Source organism: Lithobates pipiens, unplaced genomic scaffold, assembly GCF_037356315.1.
Source record: "Lithobates pipiens isolate NorthernLeopardFrog02 unplaced genomic scaffold, aLitPip1_a1.2 Scaffold_25, whole genome shotgun sequence".
Classification (NCBI taxonomy): Eukaryota; Metazoa; Chordata; class Amphibia; order Anura; family Ranidae; genus Lithobates; species Lithobates pipiens.
In genome coordinates this window covers 93,703,951-93,724,126 of record NW_027507787.1, presented here as the reverse complement: position 1 = coordinate 93,724,126, position 20,176 = coordinate 93,703,951, and the positions used below count along the sequence as shown (strand labels likewise).

Genomic DNA, 20,176 nt, shown 5'->3' with positions numbered 1-20,176 from the left:
CAACCATTCTGGACCTCCATGTGAGACACAGAGACCCCCAAATACTCAGGAGAGTCACAGTCCAGCCTGAACCACGTGACTGCTCCAAGCCAGGCAGTGACGTCACCCATCAGGGGTTCACAGTGCCCAGGAACTAAAAAGAGGCGTCTTTTACTAATGTCTCTAGTCCCAGCGCCGACCTCACCTGCATCGCCCTTTTAAGAGTGGGGTCCGCAGCTTGAGGGCCTCGGCGTTCTCCACTCTTGCAGCTTGACGTCTTGCTTAAATGACGTATCACCGGGGCGTGGCCTACGTACAATGCCCCTTGTTTTCCTGTGCAATGGCGTTTTGAGGTCATGGCGGCCATCTTTAGTAAGGGAAGATGTCTGTGTTGTCAAAAGTAGGGAGGTGACAGGTGTCCTATCGAAAATAGACACCCATCGGATAGTATCCGCCCTCTACTACGCAAGCGCAGTACCCCATCGGCTACTGTCCGCCCTCTACTGCGCAAGTGCTGCGCACTACGCAGTAAAAGATCATATAGGATTCTCCGGAAATAGCCGAAAATCAAGAGCTGATTATGGCGCACGCGCACTTAATATCATATTTTATGTATCTAATCCCCGCACGCACCCACAAGCGCTCCAAGGCTCGTTCAACTTTGTAAGGGGCGGTGTGTGGGGCGGAGATAAGGGCGGATACTTCTATGTTCTTATGTTGTTTTAACAATGTGTACCTACACCATGCGTGCTGATATTTATATAGCTTACCCTACAACGTGTGGATACACAATGCACATCCGTCGTTTAATGTTACATTATATGTTACCATAAACCCCTTCACAACACACGTTTTATGAATGCATTTAAACAGGTCTTCATCGCTCATGGATAGATGGATGCATATAGTGGTCATGGATGGACGGCATGGATAGATACAGCGCTCATGGTTTGATGTATGGAATGTATGGATGGATACAGCTCTCATGTATGGATGGATGGATACAGCGATCATGTATGGATGGATGGAATGTATTGATGGGGATGGATACATCGGTCATGGATGGACGGCATGGATAGATACAGCGCTCATGGTTTGATGTATGGAATGTATGGATGGATACAGCTCTCATGGATGGATGGACGGGATGGATGGATACAGCTATCATGGATAGATGGTCATGTATGGATGGATGGAATGTATTGATGGGGATGGATGGATACAGCGGTCATGGATGGATGGATGGATGGATACAGCGCTCATGTATGGATGGATGGAATGTATTGATTGGGATGGATGGATACAGCGGTCATTTATGGATGGATGGATGGATACAGCGCTCATGTATGGATGGATGGAATGTATTGATGGGGATGGATGGATACATCAGTCATGTATGGATGGATACAGCGGTCATGTATGGATGGATGGATACAGCGGTCATGTATGGATGGATGGAATGTATTGATGGGGATGGATACATCGGTCATGGATGGATGGATGGACGGGATGGATGGATACAGCTCTCATGGTTTGATGGATGGAATGTATGGATGGATACAGCTCTCATGGATGGATGGACGGGATGGATGGATACAGCTCTCCTGGATAGATGGTCATGTATGGATGGATGGAATGTATTGATGGGGATGGATGGATACAGCGGTCAGGTATAGATGGATGGAATGTATTCATGGGGATGGATGGATACAGCAGTCATGTATGGATGGATGGAATGTATTGATGGGGATGGATACATCGGTCATGGATGGATGGATGGACGGGATGGATGGATACAGCTCTCATGGTTTGATGGATGGAATGTATGGATGGATACAGCTCTCATGGATGGATGGACGGGATGGATGGATACAGCTCTCCTGGATAGATGGTCATGTATGGATGGATGGAATGTATTGATGGGGATGGATGGATACAGCGGTCAGGTATAGATGGATGGAATGTATTCATGGGGATGGATGGATACAGCAGTCATGTATGGATGGATGGAATGTATTGATGGGGATGGATACATCAGTCATGGATGGACGGCATGGATAGATACAGCGCTCATGGTTTGATGTATGGAATGTATGGATGGATACAGCTCTCATGTATGGATGGATGGATACAGCGATCATGTATGGATGGATGGAATGTATTGATGGGGATGGATACATCGGTCATGGATGGACGGCATGGATAGATACAGCGCTCATGGTTTGATGTATGGAATGTATGGATGGATACAGCTCTCATGGATGGATGGACGGGATGGATGGATACAGCTCTCATGGATAGATGGTCATGTATGGATGGATGGAATGTATTGATGGGGATGGATGGATACAGCGGTCATGGATGGAATGTATTGATTGGGATGGATGGATACAGCGGTCATGTATGGAATGTATTGATTGGGATGGATGGATACAGCGGTCATTTATGGATGGATGGATGGATACAGCGCTCATGTATGGATGGATGGAATGTATTGATGGGGATGGATGGATACATCAGTCATGTATGGATGGATGGATGGATACAGCGGTCATGTATGGATGGATGGATACAGCGGTCATGTATGGATGGATGGAATGTATTGATGGGGATGGATACATCGGTCATGTATGGATGGATGGACGGGATGGATGGATACAGCTCTCATGGTTTGATGGATGGAATGTATGGATGGATACAGCTCTCATGGATGGATGGACGGGATGGATGGATACAGCTCTCCTGGATAGATGGTCATGTATGGATGGATGGAATGTATTGATGGGGATGGATGGATACAGCGGTCAGGTATAGATGGATGGAATGTATTGATGGGGATGGATGGATACAGCAGTCATGTATGGATGGATGGAATGTATTGATGGGGATGGATGGATACAGCGGTCACGTATGGATGGATGGAATGTATTGATGGGGATGGATGGATACATCAGTCATGTATGGATGGATGGAATGTATTGATGGAGATGGATGGAATGTATTGATGGGGATGGATGGAATGTATTGATGGGAATGGATGGATACATCAGTCATGTATGGATGGATGGAATGTATTGATGGGGATGGATGGATACAGCGGTCATGTATGGATGGATGGAATGTATTGATGAGGATGGATGGATACAGCGGTGATGTCATTACTCAAAGTTCACATGAAGAGGAGATAATGGTCTTCCCACATTAATAAGACATACTGGACATCTATTAACCCCTGAAAGGCACAGTAGTAAGACCCCTTTCACACCAGGGCGTTTTGCAGGTGCTATAGCGTTAGAAATAGCGCCTGCAAAACGCCCTAAAGAAGCTGCACAATTGTGTGTAGTGTGAAAGCCTGAGGGCTTTCACACTACAGCGGTGCGCTGGCAGGACGTCAGAAAAAAGTCCTGCCAGCAGCTTCTTTGGAGCGGTGTGTTTACCGCTCCTCCACCGCTGCTCCCCATTGAAATCAATGGGGCAGCGCTGTAATGCTATTGCGGCGTATTGCCGGCGGTTTTAAACCTTTCGCGGCCGCTAGCGGGGGGTAAAAGCGCCCCACTAGCGGCCGAAATGCGCCGCAAATCCGCCGGTAAAACGCCGCTAAAAATAGCGCCGTCTTACCGCCCACGCTATCGGCGGTGTGGTGTGAAAGGGGTCTGTGGTTCGGTCAGAACTCTATAGGCCACACCTCAAAATTTTGAACCAGGACTCAAGGGTTATTCACCACCAGTGCCTCACTCAATCCATAACCTACCATGCCCCGTCCCTAAACACGCCCTACTAAATCACATGAAACATCCCTTAAATGTCTTATGCACAATAAATTTACAAACATATATATTTACAACTTCATCAGTGCAGCCTCACCTGTTCCCCCACGTGAGGCTGCAATGTGCACAATGAAGCAGATAGATAGAGTGCATCCCAACTTTGGACCGACATTCTGTCTATCACAGGCGCAGAGCTGGAGGAGGCGAGGCTTTGTCAACCAAAGCCAATTAGCTATGTTTGACAAAGCCCCGCCTCCTCCCCTGCAATAGATAAGAATGTTAGATAATAATAGTAAATAATGATAGATAACTAATAATGTTAGCTGTAACAGCATGCAATCACGCGGATCAACTTTTCCTCCATGCTCTTTTCCCATATGGGCCGATCACAGGAAGAACGTTTCCCAATCTAGCCCGCCGGCGGTGCTCAACCGCCTCTCGCAGGCAGCCCGGCTCGCAAGCCCTTATTTTCACTATCAGTTGAATATTTGAGGCCTTGCTATAGGATAATTTGGGTTAAGGTATCCCCGCGCTGTCATCAAGGGCCTAAACTATTTAAAAGGATAGGTTGCAGCAAACTACCGACAGGGGTATGAACCCTCACCCCCAGATAATAAAAGTGAAAATCAAACAGATGGTGTTGCGCTACCTGAACTAGATATAAATATAAATATAAAGAGCCTAATACTGGAAGAAATAAAATCTAGCTATAAATCAACTAGCCTATCTTAAATAGAAATTAAGGTGCCTTGTGCTATGGAGGAACCAGTGTATTATAAAACTTAAATTCCAGGAATCATGTGTTTGTATATCAACATAAGTAACTAAGTAAAAGGGAAAAATATTCCATAAAGTGCAAATGTCTTATGTTAAAACGTGCAATTCATAGTGCATGATTACAAAAATGGTAAAATGCAGTCTTTAGTGAAATTAAATAAAGTGACAGTGATAATTGGTTCCGTAATCTTCTTAAAAAAAAAAAAAAAAAAAAATTATTAAATATGTATATAAGACAGTCTATATAAAAGCTGAAATAGGTGCTCAGTGACTTGTTCAGTGCTTCTCAAAAAGAAAAACAGGTGCCAGCAATCGTGTTGTAATTTCTGTGTCTCCAGTATACACGGCACGCTGTTTGAATGACGGAACTGTACCGGAAGTGACATGGTCTGAATTCTGCATGGGTCACAGAAAATTTTACAACACCAGCTGTACAAAGCACTATACTGTATATAATACAACCACTTGTATATAGGGGCAGGTGTTTTTTTTAACAAATGTTAAAATCTACAATTTACTTTAACCACTTCAGCCCTGGAAGGCTTTACTGCCTTCCTGACCAGAGCATGTTTTTGCGATTTGGCACATCGCTTTAGCTGACAATTGTGCGGTTGTGCGACGTTGTACCCCATAAAAATTGATGTCCTTTTTTTCCCCACAAATAGAGCTTTCTTTTGGTGGTATTTGATCACCTCTGCGGTTTTTATTATTTGGGCTGTAAACAAACAAAAAAAAAAGTGCGACAATTTTGGAAAAAAACTATACTTTGTACTTTTTGCTATAATAAATATCCCCCCAAAAATATATATAAAAAAAAAAAAACAAAATTTTTCCTCAGTTTAGGCCGATATGTATTCTTCTACATATTATATTCTACACATAACATCGCCCCTCTCTACATCACCAACCTCATCTGCAGATATTGCCCAAATTGTCCCCTCCGCTCCTCCAAGGACCTCCTGCTCTCTAGCTCCCTTGTTACCTCCTCCCATGCTCGCCTTCAAGACTTCTCCAGAGCCTCTCCCATCCTCTGGAACTCCCTGCCCCAGTATATCCGATCAGCCCCTACCCTGTCCACCTTTAGGAGATCCCTGAAAACTAATTTATTCAGGGAAGCCCATCCCACACCCAACTAACTGTCCCGGAGCCACCCCCATCAAATCATTCTTTGCAGCTACTACCTTTTGTACCACCACCCCCTCCCATTAGAATGTAAGCTCTACGAGCAGGGCCTTCCTGTACCTTTTGTATTGAACTGTACTGTAATTGTGTTGTCCCCCCTATACATTGTAAAGCACTGCATAAACTGTTGGCGCTATATAAATCATGTATAATAATAAATAATAAAATTTTTGTTAAAAAAAAATAAAAAATCACAATAAGCATATATCAAAGGTATATATATCAATAAGCATATTACAGGTACGCCCATTTGCCTGTATGAGCCATTGTGCTGACGTATACGTGTGTGCCGCAGTCGGCAAGTGGTTAAACACCCCATAAAAGTATATATTTTTTGAAAGCAGTGACCCTGGTGGATAAAACGTTGGTAGTTGCAATTTTTTATGTTAATATTTGTGCAGTTATTTATCCAACACATATTTTCAGGAAAAAATACACTAAAATGAATCTTAGTGCAAATGCCATAATACACCCATTTTTTAGTCAAATATAAAAGACGGGGTTGCATTGAATAAATAGATACCAAACATGTCAAATCGGAGTAAACTTCCATGGATGATTTTTACCTATAGGTGAGCCTATAATAAGACTTATCTATAGGTACAGTAAATATCTCCTAAACGTGTGCCGTTTAGGAGATATTTACTGGTGAAGTCACCCGGAATGGCATACCCGTGACGTTCTTTCAAAGCCCTGTGCTGTGAACAGCAGCCCCGACGAGGAGCGAGTGAGGTCATCGCTGCTTGTCCAATCAAGGGCCCGGAGCCTGCCTACCTGGAGTAGCGGATGAAGATGGAAGCCGTCAGCGGTATCAGCATGCCGCTGGAGGGCTTCGTTTTGAGGTAAATCTCTCATAATGTGCTAGTATGCGATGCATACTATTACCTTTATAACAATGCCTTGCAGGGGGAATTTTTATTGTTCTGAAATTCCAAACTTTACTACTGCATTAAAATTGTAAATGCCCATGGAATCCCCAAAAAAACAATGGTACCCAATAGGGTTGCATTGATATCATTTTTTTTTTACCGGCAAGTACGAGTACCAATACTTTTGGTCAAGTACTCGCCGATACCAAGTACCGATACCTTTGTAGTGAGATTTGAACCCATACAAAATTCATGGACTCAAATCGAATAGCAAAGAGTCAAATGTAAATTTTTCCCTAGGCAGCGCTTGCATTGGAATGCAAAAAAATCAATAGTGTACTATAATAAATTTATCATGGATACCAAACTATAGAATGCCAATATAAATGCAAGTATAAAAATACAAATATATAAATGTGGAAAAAGTGTACTAATGCAAAAGTCTTCGGAAATTGTGCAATCTTGAGTGCCTGATTCCGAGGGTACCCCCTATGGTGAACATTCCACCTTGTGCTGAATATTACACACCACACTCACCAGATGTCAGTGACCCACTTACTTTACAGCAAGGGAAGTCAGTAAGGCTTGTAGGTCATTAGGGAGACCTGTCCCGATATTCCTGATGGTTTTCTGGTACAGATTCTTGTTCCTCCTCTGTATGATCCTAGTATTGCTCCGATGAGATTAATGGACAGGCAATAGGGTAAGAATAAAAACAGAGAAGGAGCCTCTCATAGTATAAAATCTCTTGGTATGTTTATTAAATTATTTAAAAAGCGCCACAACTTTTATCATTCAAAAAATGGCCCGTTATTACAGTCAGAAAAGATAGATGTAGCCCATATGTATGGGCACAAGTCGCACCACAAAGCAATCGGTTTTGGGTATCGCAGAATTTTCACGAGTACTCTTGAAAAGACTCTGTATCAGCACTAATACCGATATTGGTATCAGTGCCACCCTAGTACCCAAAATTGTCCATTGATGACACTTTAAACACCTTTATAGGTCATTCGTTTTTATATGTGTGGCACAATTGATGTTTACATACACATGTTTACATACACATTCTCACCCTATGCTGCACTTTTTATATGCAATGTGTACAGGGTGACAGTGGTGCTTAACTTTTTTTAATTTTTTATTATTATTCCTATTTGTTTTTTAAATTCTTTATTTTTTACACTTATTTGTTTATTTTTATATATAACTTTATCGCTATCACAAGTTGGCTAACAAGCCCTCTATGTGATATCATGAGCAGGTAGATGACAGGTCCTCTTTATGGAGACACTGGGAGCCTATGTCTCCCCTGCCTCCAAAGCAGCTATTCCAGTAAAGACATGCTGGAATAGTTTCATCCTTGGCTACACAAGCCAAGCAATGACAGATGAGACCCCAGAAGTGACACTGCTTTCAGGGTCATTAGTAGCAGGAGGGATCCTGGAACTGATGTAGTGCAAATATTTGTGGTCATTGTTGCAATGTCCCGTGTGTGCCGTTGGGAATTAAAGACCTTTACCTTCACCAAAAAACTGCCTATGAAAAGAACTCCCCTACACTGGTGTCAGTTGGATGTAGAATGTCCCCCTTTTTATTGTCAGCGGGATGAAGAATGCCCCCTTCATTGGTGTTAGTGGGCTTAAGATTGCCCCCTCGGTGTCAGTGGGATGAAGTAAACTTCTCATTGGTATCAGCTGGATTGAGAATGGATTTCCATTGGTGTTGTGGGATAACATTTTCATCATTGGAATGAAGAATGTCCACCCCTCATTTTGGTGTCAGTGGGATCTATTGCATGTCCCTTGCAGATTCCTCTGAAATATCAGGTGTCTGCCATGAGAGTTGACAGCTCAGGGGACAGAATGGGAATGGTGGCGAAGCAGTGCTAAAGGTATATTGTGTCCATCAGAGGGTTAGCAATTTGGTGGGAGGGTAAGCTCTGGTCTTTAGTCTAAATCAGGGGTCTTCAAACTTTTTAGTAGGAGGGCCACATCGCAAATTTTACACATATTCGCAGGCCAAAAAATAATTTATAAATGAATGTGTCTCCCCACACATCTATATTTGCACCAGAGCCTTCCTGCACAACTGTGCCCCCATAAAAGCCTCCCCCACATCTGTTTTCCCTTTAGAGTCTCTCCCACATCTGCAGTGTCTGAGTGACCTGCTGGACGGAGAAAACATACAAGCAGATCGGGCTTTGGAGACCCCTGGACTAGACCATAGATGTGATAGGAGCCTTGAAAATACATAAAAAAGGACAATGTTTAGATCAGTGGTTCTCAACCTGGTTTATATTCTAAAAGTACAGGAATGTCAAATATGTCTTGAGTTGCTGAAAAGCTCTGGATATGGTTAGGTGTCCCTGTGAAGGCCGAGTGCAGTTCTTGGATGGGGTTAAGGGACTCCGTAGCAGACTTGGTGGCCCTAGGGGAGGAGTTTCTGAAGGGGTCTCTCCAGAAGGCTCAGGACTTTGCAGACTACAGGGGCTAGGGGACACTGTGGAAGGTCAAGGATCAGTCTGGAACACTGTTGGAAGTTGGGGGAACTAAGGGGGGGGGGGGGCAGGGGGTAGGGGCTTGAGGCTTTGCATTAGGCTGGAGGGCACTGTGAGAAGTTGAGGTGCACTGCAGTCTATGTTGAAAGGTTTGGGGGCACTGTGGGAGGTTGAGAGATCAGGTAGGAGGGAGGCTGCACCCCGGCAGAGGGCCACGGTTCAGTGGTTGAGGACTGCTGGTCACTGCACCTTCTCATTTTTTTCACTGCCTGATCATAGCTACAGCTCACAATATGCAGGGAATAATCGCTCTATTCAGCTACAGAGTAGAAATGACTTCAACATCAACACTAAGGATGAGCCCAGGCCTGTTCGCATGGTCCATGGGCAGAGCCCGCCAGGAAGTCGGCACAGCGCTGCTCTAATCACAGGCAGTGAGACATTGCCCCAATGCATTGCTACAGAGATCGGGGCAATGTCTCACTGCCTGTGATTAGTGCAGCGCTGTGCCGACTTCCTGGCAGGCTCTGCATGTGGAGCATGCAAACACACCTGAGCTCATCCCTAATCAACACCAATACAGCCAGAGAAGGGCCACTACTATAATGACTGATAGATGCAAGAAGGACTACGGACTCACAGATCTTGTGAGTGGGCATCATCTATAACAATTTTTAAGGTAAGAAAGGTAGGACCAATTAATTGTATATACATTGTTACTTATGTCCCAGTGTGCACAGGGTCATTTCTCTAGCTCCCAGTTTTTTGCTTAGGTCAACATCATTAGGCAGTGGTCATGATACCGGACTCCTATTTTACTCTCTGAAAAACACAATTTTTGCTCCTTAACATTTTGTGACTTAAACCGTTTAACATGAAAGTTGAGACAAGAATAAGGAAGCAGATATTAGCTTGTACTGAATAATAAGAGGCTTGAAGTTTCTGTGGTTATGAAGTTTCAGGAAACCTGGGTTAACGTTCCAGTAGGGGGGTTTGTCTATTTACATATTTGTATGGTTATTTCCTTTGGATCCCTCAGTTTCCTATCACATTTCCAGTCCACACTGCTAGGTCAAATGGTTTACAACCAAATGACTCCTGTGAATCTGCTTTGGTTAGATTATATGGTCTGGTTCACACTATTGCAGGTGGTTCCAGCTGCAGGAATCGCACTTGTTCTTGTACCCACAACCAAAACATACTGCTGTTTAAAAAACGTGTGGGGGCTGCCATTCATTCTTGATGGCACCCCCACACATTTAAAAACGCACTGTGTTTGCGGGTCTGGCAAAAGCTCCATGCAATTTCATGGCCATGGCGTTATCAAAATGCTGCAGGAACCTTTTTCCTACATGAAACGCAGGCACAGCAGTCCATTTAAATTAATGGGGTGCCGTGCCTGAGCAAATGTGGCCTGCAATAATGTGAACCTGGCCTAAACCTGACTCAAGCAAGAACTAGTTTAAAGTGGTTGTAAAGGTTTTTTACTTTAATGCATTCTATGTATTTGGGATAAAAAAAAAAAAAACCCTCTGTGTGCAGTCCCTGCAACCCCTCTTAATACTTACCTGAGCCCATTCTTGATCCAGTGTGGTGCTCAAGAGCAGAGTCTCTCTCTCTCTTCACAGAGCAGACTAATAGCAGTGATAGCCATTGGCTCCTGCTGCCGTCAATCAAATTCTGTGACGAGGGAGTGGGGGGGTGGGACCAAGCCACCTAGTGGTTTCCTATGGTGCCACACCAAGTAGAGGAGGAACCAGGAGTGCCAGCAGGGGACCCGAGAAGATGAGGATCGGGGCTGCTCTGTGCAAAACCAGGTAATCATAACATGTTTGTTATTTTAAAAGAAAAATCTATTTGGCTTTATAATCACTTTAACTGCCAACATAGTTTTCCCTTGTTCCCAAACTTTTTTCCTCAGTGTTCAGTAATACAACTCTAAAGACAATGTAAAAGATTTGAGGTTTAATAACAAAAATAAAACATTTTTAAAAAGGACAAGTACTAAAAGTTGTAATGAGGTCAGGACAAGTCCACTCGAAGTTGCATGATGGACTTTAGAAGATGAGTAAAGTTCATAAGATAGATGTACACATAAGTCTATGGAAATTCTCTAGCCCATTTCAGATGTTTTTATGACAGTATGTAGGTGTCATATACACACTACCCTCACCTTTATCATTGTCCCACCAAACAGCTCTGAGGCATTTGACCTTGGAGGCTAGTCCACCCAAAGCTGTTTATAGTGATAGTGATTAGGTCAATAACCCATGGGCTTCCTGTATATCACTGGGATTCGGTCAGCATGCATTTCTGTACCAGAGGACCCTTCTGCTACTGTAGTCCTTATGACATTGCATTTTTTTTACACATTTTTATGTAGAAAGCAGCAAGAAAAAAATGGCATTAGATTTCACACTGTGAGAAGGTGCAACCCAGAACTCTGTGGAGATCTTATTGGAACATTTCACAATAGATATAGGAATATAGTTGGACATTCAATCCACATACATTTACTCATAACTGAACTACCAGTTTTAAAGCTCGGTTCACACTGGTGAGCTGCCCAACATCGAATGTGATGTGCAGATCTCATGCGATGTCTGTGTGATGCAAACTCAGCCATACAGATTGTATGGCTGAATTTGCATCTCATTCGGACCAGACTCACACAGGACCCTTTTTTTGGTCCACACCAGAATCCAATCGCATGGGTGTTCACACCCATGTGAACCGATTCTTGTCCGAATTTACAGTTCGCACTGCGATAGGCAAACTGATTTGGGAGTGTCATTAACTTTCTATTGACACTCCCAGCACTACTGCCTGCGAGTTGGGGTGTGATGCGGCAGCCCGCAGTGGATTCGCAGGGTTCTTGCATTGCACCAATGTGAACCACACCTAAGTGGACAAACCCTTGAAAAGGCCCTTATGGTGAGAAGATCAGGATCACACTTCTGCCCCAGAAACCAAGGCTTGGCACTCCTTTTCCATTACTCCTTGAAACACGAGGAACGTGTGGTTAAGGCCTGGGTGGCAGTGAAGTCTGTAGAAAGTTCCTAGTGCACCTCCAGGGGAGCGACATCCATAGTACACACAGGACACACGGGAATGGAGAAGCGCCATGGAACACATGATACAAGGTTCGTGTGTCACGTATACTTCATATCCAGTACATAGGTATGGCAGCTCTCCAGTACACTGTCCACTGTTCTCTTTTGTACGTTTCTGTCTCTCCCTCTCAAACCCTTTTTGTTCCCCATCCTTTTTGGTTACACTTTGCATTTTGGGTTGTTGTTCAGTTTCCAGTCCAAGGAGGCATGCATATGCACCTCCTCCTTTTTGGCGTGCCACAATATCTATTGCTACCATACAAGCATGAAGCAGTGGCCCTCCCTTTTCTCCAGTTTGATCAGTCCCCACTGCCAAAACGTTCCCACTTTCTCGGTCTACCACAACAGCGCCGATACCTTTCCCTCCTCTATCCTGGTTTCTCTGTGCAGCTTCCACAGCCCTGCACATGTAACTGCCAATTCTTAACTTCTCCTCATCAGACACTCCTCCTCCATGACTTGCTTCCTCTAGGTTCACCGTCTTAGGCTTTGCATGGTAGGTGCAAGGCCAAATTCCTGCCCACACTTGCTGCTCCTTACAATTCCTTGCTGCACGCAATGGGACTGAAACCACAAATGGTTCTCCCAAACCAGTTAAGTCAATGGGGTTTTCTTTGAAAATTTGTGTGAGCAAAGGAACCGGAGTTGTGTCACCAACCTTCACATTTTCTGAGCTTAAAACTGCACTGTTTACAGCACAGTTGGTAGCTCTATCTTTTGAAAGGTTCATTTCCTCCTCAGCTGTGACAGGACGAAGCAGAATGTCAAGATGAGGCTGATGAGCTCGAACCCTCTTTAAGTGTTTCATGCCACCTGAAAAAGGGTATTTCAAGGAAAGAACCTGGGATAACCGAGAAGTTTGTCTTTTGTCTATAATTTGAGCAGCAAAATACGGGCACAGTGGTGGACTGATGTTTCCTGACTCGTACTCCTGAAGTTCTTCTTCTTCTTCTGGTGAAAGGACTGGTGTAAGTGACCATGGAGAAGAAAGGGCATTTTCATCTGCAGTTGGGGCCATGGAAGTAACAAGAATCTGTAACAAAAGAAAATTAGTTAGTAACTGGCACCTAGCACTGGCCTTGTTTTCAATGCCTCAATAACCACTTGAGCTCCAGAAGGTTTTCATGATGATTGCATGCATTTTTTGCTATTCAGCACTACACTACTTTAACCACTTACAGACCGGACCATTTTGCTGGTCAAAGACCAGACCACTTTTTGCTTTTCGGCACTGCGTCGCTTTAACTGACAATTGCGCGGTCGTGCGACGTGGCTCCCAAACAAAATTGACGTCCTTTTTTTCCCCACAAATAGAGCTTTCTTTTGGTGGTATTTGATCACCCCTGCGGTTTTTATTTTTTGCGCTGTAAACAAAAATAGAGCGACAATTTTGAAAAAAAAACGCATTATTTTTTACTTTTTGTTATAATAAATATCCCCCAAAAATATATATATAAAAAAAAAAAAAATTTTCCCTCAGTTTAGGCCGATACGTATTCTTCTACATTTTTTTTTTTTTTTATACCAAAAACATTGCAATAAGCGATTATTGATTGGTTTGCGCAAAAGTTAGTGTTTACAAAATAGGGATAGTTTTATGGCATTTTTATTAATACTTTTATTATTTATTTTTTTACTAGTAATGGCGGCGATCAGCGATTTTTATTGTGACTGCGACATTGTGGCGGACACATCGGACATTTTTGACACATTTTTGGGACCATTGTCATTTATACAGTAATCACTGCTATATAAATGCAGTGATTCCTGTGTAAATGACACTGGCAGTGAAGGGGTTAACCAGGGGGTGGCAGTGTAGGGGTTAAGTGTTCCTAGGGGTGTGCTACTAACTGTGGGGGGCTGGGCTTTCATTTAGTGAACACTGATCTCTGCTCCAATCACATGGAGCAGAGATCAGCGTCCCTAGTTGCTAGGCAGAATGGAGAAATGCGGTTTACACGGCATTTCCTCCATTCAGCCGTCCCGTGAGACAATCGCGGGTATGTCCATGGCGATCGAGTCCGCGGGACCCGCGACCGGACTCACGGGGGTCCCGACTGGCACGCGAGCGCACCGCCGGCGGCGCGCTCGCGATGGCAGGGCGGCATTGAAGATTGGACAAACCTGTAGGCTAATATGCCTGCCCGTGCCATTCTGCCGACGTACACCGGCGTGCGCTGGTCGGGAACCGGTTAACTGGTAATTGCGTGGTCATGCAACACTGTACCCTACTGAAATTTATTTATTTTTGTTCACACAAATGGAGCTTTCTTTTGGAGGTATTTGATCGCCACTGGATTTATTTTTTGTGATATAAACGAGGAAAAAAAAAAACAATATTTTTTACTTTCTGCTATAAAACATATCAAATAAAAAAAATGTTTTCAAATTATTTTGGCCAAAATTTATTCTGCTACATGTCTTTGGTAAAAAAAAAAAAAAAAATACACCAATAAGTGTATATTGATTGGTTTGTATGAAAGTTAAAGCGCCTACAAACTATGTGATGTATACTGCAATTTTTTTTTATACTACTAATGGAGGTGATCAGTGACTTATAATGGGACTGCGACAGATAATCTAAAACTAACTGATGCTGGGGGGGACTGACTAATTGACACTGACATCTCCAGTGACACTAATACAGTGATCATACTATACACGGTTACTGTACCAATGACACTGAGAAGGAGTTAACATCTAGAGGTGATCAAGGGGTTAAATGTGTGCTGCTTTTACTACAGACCTCTTTGTTTCATATCCCTGCATTAAAGATTGCGCTAAATTGGTATTTACAAGCCTTGTTTTTATAAAAGACTAATACAGTGTGCTATGCTATAACAGAGGGGCTGGCAGTGACCATATATATAATTTTATTTGTACAATTAGCAGCGGGCATGGGGAGACAGAGACAAAGAGCTGACAGGCAAGGAGGAGGGGCTGAGGGGGAGAGAGGAGAGCTGAGAGCAGGGCTGCAGATGATGAAGGAATGTACACTGACCATGGTGGTCAGAGCTCAGCAGCCATGATTTTCGTGGTCAGTACAGAGAGGGGAATACAGGAAGTGGCAGGTTCAGACAGTTTTTTTTTTTTTTTTTTTACAAATACTGCAGCTGCTGACTTTTAAAATAGTGACACTTACCTGTCCAGCGCGCCCGTGATTTCGGCACCCGAAGCCGATCTCTAGGTCGCCTGTCGGGTCCTGCCACCGCCATCTTGGGTATGGGAATCAGGAAATGGAGCCTTTTGGCTTCATTTCCCGGTTCCCTACTGCGCATGCGCGAATCGCGCTGCGCAATAAGGACGCTCCCCGCTGCCTCTGGGATCTGTGTGTTTCCCAGCAGGCAGCGGGGCACTTGCGGGAAGGGGCGGGCACTTGCGGAAAGGGGCGTAAGTTACGCCCCTTTCCGCAGAGAGCTATCCCGGAAGTGGGTGCAGTTACCTGGATTATCCAGGTAACTGCACCCCCCTCCCCCCGAAAGGTGCCGATTGTGGCACCGGAGGGGGGGAGGGTTCCGATGAGCGGAAGGTCCACTTTAGGGTGGACCTCCGCTTTAAAAGAAAATTCAGAGCATATAATGGAGGAGGGCGCCTGTATGTAAAACATGTGTCCAATAGAGAGATTAAATAAATTACACTGAAATAGGGAAAAAGAGACAAGAGAAGGGACATGGAAAAAAATATAATATTTAGTAGAGTTGAGATCCAAACATTTGAATTGGTAAAGATCATTCAATGAGAACTCTGATTATTTTTTGTATGAAATAGTAAGAATATCATATAGTAGTTAAAGAGGGATTCCACCTACAAAAAAAAAAATATTAAAAGCCAGCAGCTATAAATACTACAGCTGCTGACTTTTAATAAATGGACACTTACCTTTCCCAGGGTCCAGCGATGCCACCGCCATTCTCGGTGAGGGAATCAGGAAGTGAAGCGTTGCGGCTTCACTTCCTGGTTCCCTACTGCGCTTGCGCGAGTCGCACAGCGCAATGGGAATGGTCCGCGCAGTCTCTGGGACCCATGTGTGTCCTAGCAGACAGCGTGCTGAGACAGGAAACAGCATAGACTCCCGTGAGAGTCTATGCCCGGAAGTGGGTGCAAATACCTGTCTTAGACAGGTATCTGCACCCCCCTCCCCCCTGAAAGGTGTCAAATGTGACACCGGAGGGGGGGGGGGTCCGATGAGTGGAAGTTCCACTTTAGGGTGGAACCCCGCTTTAATTATATTACATATGATAAAGTAAACAAAGTTGGATAAACAAGAATCCATCTGGTAATTCGATTTAATAAGTCGGTACCACATGGTACACAGTACTATTGTCTCCCTCTATTATATAAAGCTATGACAAATATGACAGATACCAAAAGTGGAAAATATATTGGAAGAAAAAAAGAGGAAAGTGGGTGAATAATAAATACGCCAATAGGTCTGGGGCTTGTATTGTAGACACTCAACTGTCCAGCAGCGTTTGAGGGACATATATGAAAATAGGGATGCACCGAATGGGTTTTTTGGTACCGATACCGAAAATGAAAGATACACTAGGCCGAAAACGAATTAAAAAAAAACATATTTTTATACAGGAGATGGTCAGAGACTGGGGACATGGTACAAGAGATCAATGCAGCCTCACCAATGCCTGTCAGGTGCAGCCAGCCTGTGTCCCCACTGCAGCCAGCCTGTGTCTCCAGTGCGTCCCCAGTGCAGCAGCCTGTGCAGGGGAAGAGAGAGGAGAGCCGCCAACGCCGCCTGGTTGGTTACAGCGCCAGGCGGTGGGTGCATTTGCGACACCCAGGGCACTAAGGGGGTTCCCCAGTCAGCGCCTGTTCCCTCTTTCCCTCGAGATGTTCACATCTCTTGGTGTCCATCTAATCCCCAGCACACCGATTCCTTTTCAGTGGTGTTGCTCCTCTCATCCTCTTGACCAATCGGCCGCCCGGTGGGTCTGTGGGATGGGCATTGTGACTGGTCGAGTTCCCCCTCCCTGTAAGCGCTGGTGGCTATCATGTTCGCATTCGGTCGGTGACATCAGACGCTGACTGAATGGAGGACACATACAAGCCGGCTTCTCATGCAACACCACTGCCAGAGGTTGAAGGCGACCTGTGAGCCACATCTGTTTGTTAAGGCCTGCTGTTGCATACATTTTTCTTTCTTGTGACTCCATTCTTAGCTGATCTAATGCTAATTTGGAAATTGCTGGTTTAAGCCTATTATGATTTATTTATTTTTAGGGATGCACCAAAATTTCGGCCGCTGAAACATATCAGCTGAAAATGGTCTTTTTTGGCAATCTGCCGAAAGAGAAAAATGGCTGATAATGGAGCTGAAAATCGGGCGGAGCGGTGCTCCTCCCCCGCAACTGGTACCGCCCATCACTGGGGTGTCCTATAGAGCAGGAGAGCTGCTGTTGCCTGGTTGATTAGAGTGCCGAGAACATAACAGCTTTCATTTCAATAGCTGTGTGTTCCCCGCCGTGCGCCGTCACATACAGCCCCTCCTCTTTGTTAGACAGATCACCCATCCAATCCTGGGACGAGTGATCTGTTTATCAAAGTTCCTCAGACAATGGGGAGGGGCTGTATGTGATGGCGCACGGCAGGGAACACACAGCTATTGAAATGAAAGCTGTTATGTCCCCTAATCAACCAGGCGGCGGCAGCTCTCCTCCTCCTCTGCACTAGAGGACACCCCCGTGATGGCACCAGGGACAGAGCCCTGTCCAAGCCCCATTTTTGGCCATTTTTCCTCTTTCGATAAATTGCCAAAAAGTTAATTTTCGGCCGATATGTTTCGCCAGCGCATCCCTAGTTTTTAATCATGTTAAAGGTCGGTATTTGCACAGTAGTTATCGGCTTGATAAAGAGGCAGGGTAGCCACAAAACAAGTAGCCACACCCCCTATGTGTGATATCATCATTCATCAGCTTTGGGAATACCAATCTTAAATAAGATACAGGATATTTAAGACCAGTATATCCAGAGTAGTTATCGGCCCAATAAAGAGTCAGGGTGACCTCAAAACGCGTAGCCATGCTCCCTCCCCCCAGCATGTAACATTATCATTCATTGGCTTTGGAGATACCGAACTTAAAATAGGACATAGGATATTTAAGATTGGTATTTCCACAGTAGTTATTGGCTTGACAAAGGCAAGGCGGCCTCAAAAAGCGAAGCTCTGCCCCCCGGGCATGTGACATTGTCATTCACATTGGGGGGGGATTACTATTATTATATTATTACAGGGACTGATCCTGTGTTTGCAATTCATTTCACATTATCACAAATAAACCAGCGTGTGTCTGCTCAGGTCACCCCATTCTCTGCTTACTTCTCCCTGGCTGACATACTCTTCCCATAGGGTTGGAAATTCCCCATCACCTTACCCTGTGTATATCCAGTCCCAAGTGATCTTTAGACTTCCTGCAGAGGCAGGAAATGACGCGTCCCTGTGACGTCAGCCGGTGTACGCTCAGTGATACGTGCCAGTTCGCTGCTCTTGGAACTCCGCACCCCCAAACCCAATTAGTGTATCCGAAGTTGAAGAGACCACGAACCACGTGACACGGCAGGGTAGGAAGCGCCTGGCGGTGATGTCATGAACACGTACTGCTGTTGAAGATGCCAGTGCGGCCATCTTTAGTGAGGGCAAGAAGCTTCTGAAGTAAATGTTGTGTTCGTGTCTCCTAGGGAGCGTGAGACGAGAATTCTCACCCCTGGTAGGAACTTCTCCTGGACTGCAATTTAGTTAGAGGGTGGAGAATGAGGGGGATGGGTTTCTGGTGAAGGTTCCTTTAAATAATAGATGGGGCAAAACAAGGTGTGATGCCCAAATCTATATTCTGCACCACTGACCCTTGTTAGCCTAGTGTGTCCAGGAATACAAGTAAATCGCACGCATTTCCTGCAGGCAAACATGCTGCGTCTTTCCAGATGCATGAGAGCGCCATTCATTATTAACCACTTGCCTACTGGGCACTTACACCCCCTTCCTGCCCAGGCCAAGTTTCAGCTTTCAGCGCTGTCGCACTTTGAATGACAATTGTGGGGTCATGCTACACTGTACCCAAACACGTTTTTTTATAATTTTCTTCACACAAATAGAGCTTTCTTTTGGTGGTATTTGATCACTTCTGCGATTTAAATTTTTTTTACAAAAAAAGGACCAAAAGTTTGAAAAAAACGTTTTTTACTTTTTTCTGTCAGTATATTTTGTAAGTAATTTTTCGCCTTCACTGATGTGCGCTGATGAGGCGGTACTGATGGGCACTGATAGGCTGCACTGGTGGGCATTGATGAGGTGGCATTTATGGGCAGTAAGGAGGTGGCACTTATGGGCACTGATGAGGAGGCACTTATGGGCAATGATATGTGGCACTGATGGGCACTAATAGGTGGCACTGGTGGGCACTGATAGGTGGCACTGGTGGGCACGGATAGGCGGTACAGATGGGCATTGATGGGTGGCACTGATGGGTAACACTGATGGGCATTGATCGACAGCAGTGATGAGCATTGATGGGTAGCACTTATAGGCAGCACTGATTGCAAGCACTAACTTGCATCGCTAATGGGCAGTGATAGGTGCCACTTGTGGGCAGTGGTGGGCACTAATTGCTGGCACTAGTGGGCACTGTGTGCTGATATTGGTGGGCACTGTTTTGTGACACTGTATTTATTTATTGTAATCAAGGTACTGATGACCAGTGCCCTGATTACATCCCTAGATTTCCCCCTGTGAGGAGATGCCGCTGATCGGCTCTCCTCTCCACACACTCTGTCAGTGTGAGGCGAGGAGCACCAATTACCGGCATCTCCTTGTTTACATGTGATCGGCTGTGATTGGACACAGCCGATCACAGGGTTAAAGAGCCGTGGACGTGGCTCTTTACCAAGATCGGGGTCACGCTGTGTCCTAGCAACACGGAGGGGCTGAGATCGCCACGCTGCACGCCCCCGTGGGCGTGCAAGAGCGTCCATTCTGGG

At 44.8% G+C, this 20,176-nt stretch overlaps 3 protein-coding genes across 4 annotated transcripts in view; 1 reads left to right on the top strand and 2 right to left on the bottom strand.

The window, feature by feature from the left end:
* LOC143930410 (zinc finger protein 692-like) overlaps positions 1 to 282 on the bottom strand; it is a 111,151-nt gene extending 110,869 nt beyond the window's left edge. The window contains exon 1 of the mRNA XM_077454714.1: positions 185 to 282. Coding sequence (XP_077310840.1) covers positions 185 to 190 — 6 coding nt within the window. The 5' untranslated portion in view covers positions 191 to 282. The remainder of the gene's footprint in view (positions 1 to 184) is intronic.
* A 10,742-nt stretch (positions 283 to 11,024) lies between these two features.
* On the bottom strand, positions 11,025 to 18,739 carry ADAT3 (adenosine deaminase tRNA specific 3). The gene is made up of 2 exons (XM_077454710.1): positions 18,577 to 18,739; positions 11,025 to 13,220 (listed from the first exon to the last, which is right to left on the bottom strand). The coding sequence occupies exon 2, from the start codon at positions 13,203 to 13,205 to the stop codon at positions 12,024 to 12,026; it is 1,182 nt and encodes a 393-aa protein (XP_077310836.1). The 5' UTR covers positions 13,206 to 13,220; positions 18,577 to 18,739; the 3' UTR covers positions 11,025 to 12,023.
* The window catches only part of LOC143930409 (uncharacterized), a 110,153-nt gene continuing 108,621 nt past the window's right edge, over positions 18,645 to 20,176 (top strand). The window contains exon 1 of one of the 2 annotated variants that reach the window (XM_077454712.1): positions 18,645 to 18,763. The gene's annotated coding sequence lies outside the window, so the exon portion shown is untranslated. Of the gene's footprint in view, positions 18,764 to 18,885; positions 18,910 to 20,176 lie in introns of those variants that run through there. The other variant, XM_077454713.1, reaches the window with a different exon arrangement.

What these genes read in the sequence shown, in the direction of transcription:
- ADAT3 (XM_077454710.1), bottom strand. Translation starts at nt 13,205, where the DNA reads ATGGCCCCAACTGCAGATGAAAATGCCCTTTCTTCTCCATGGTCACTT.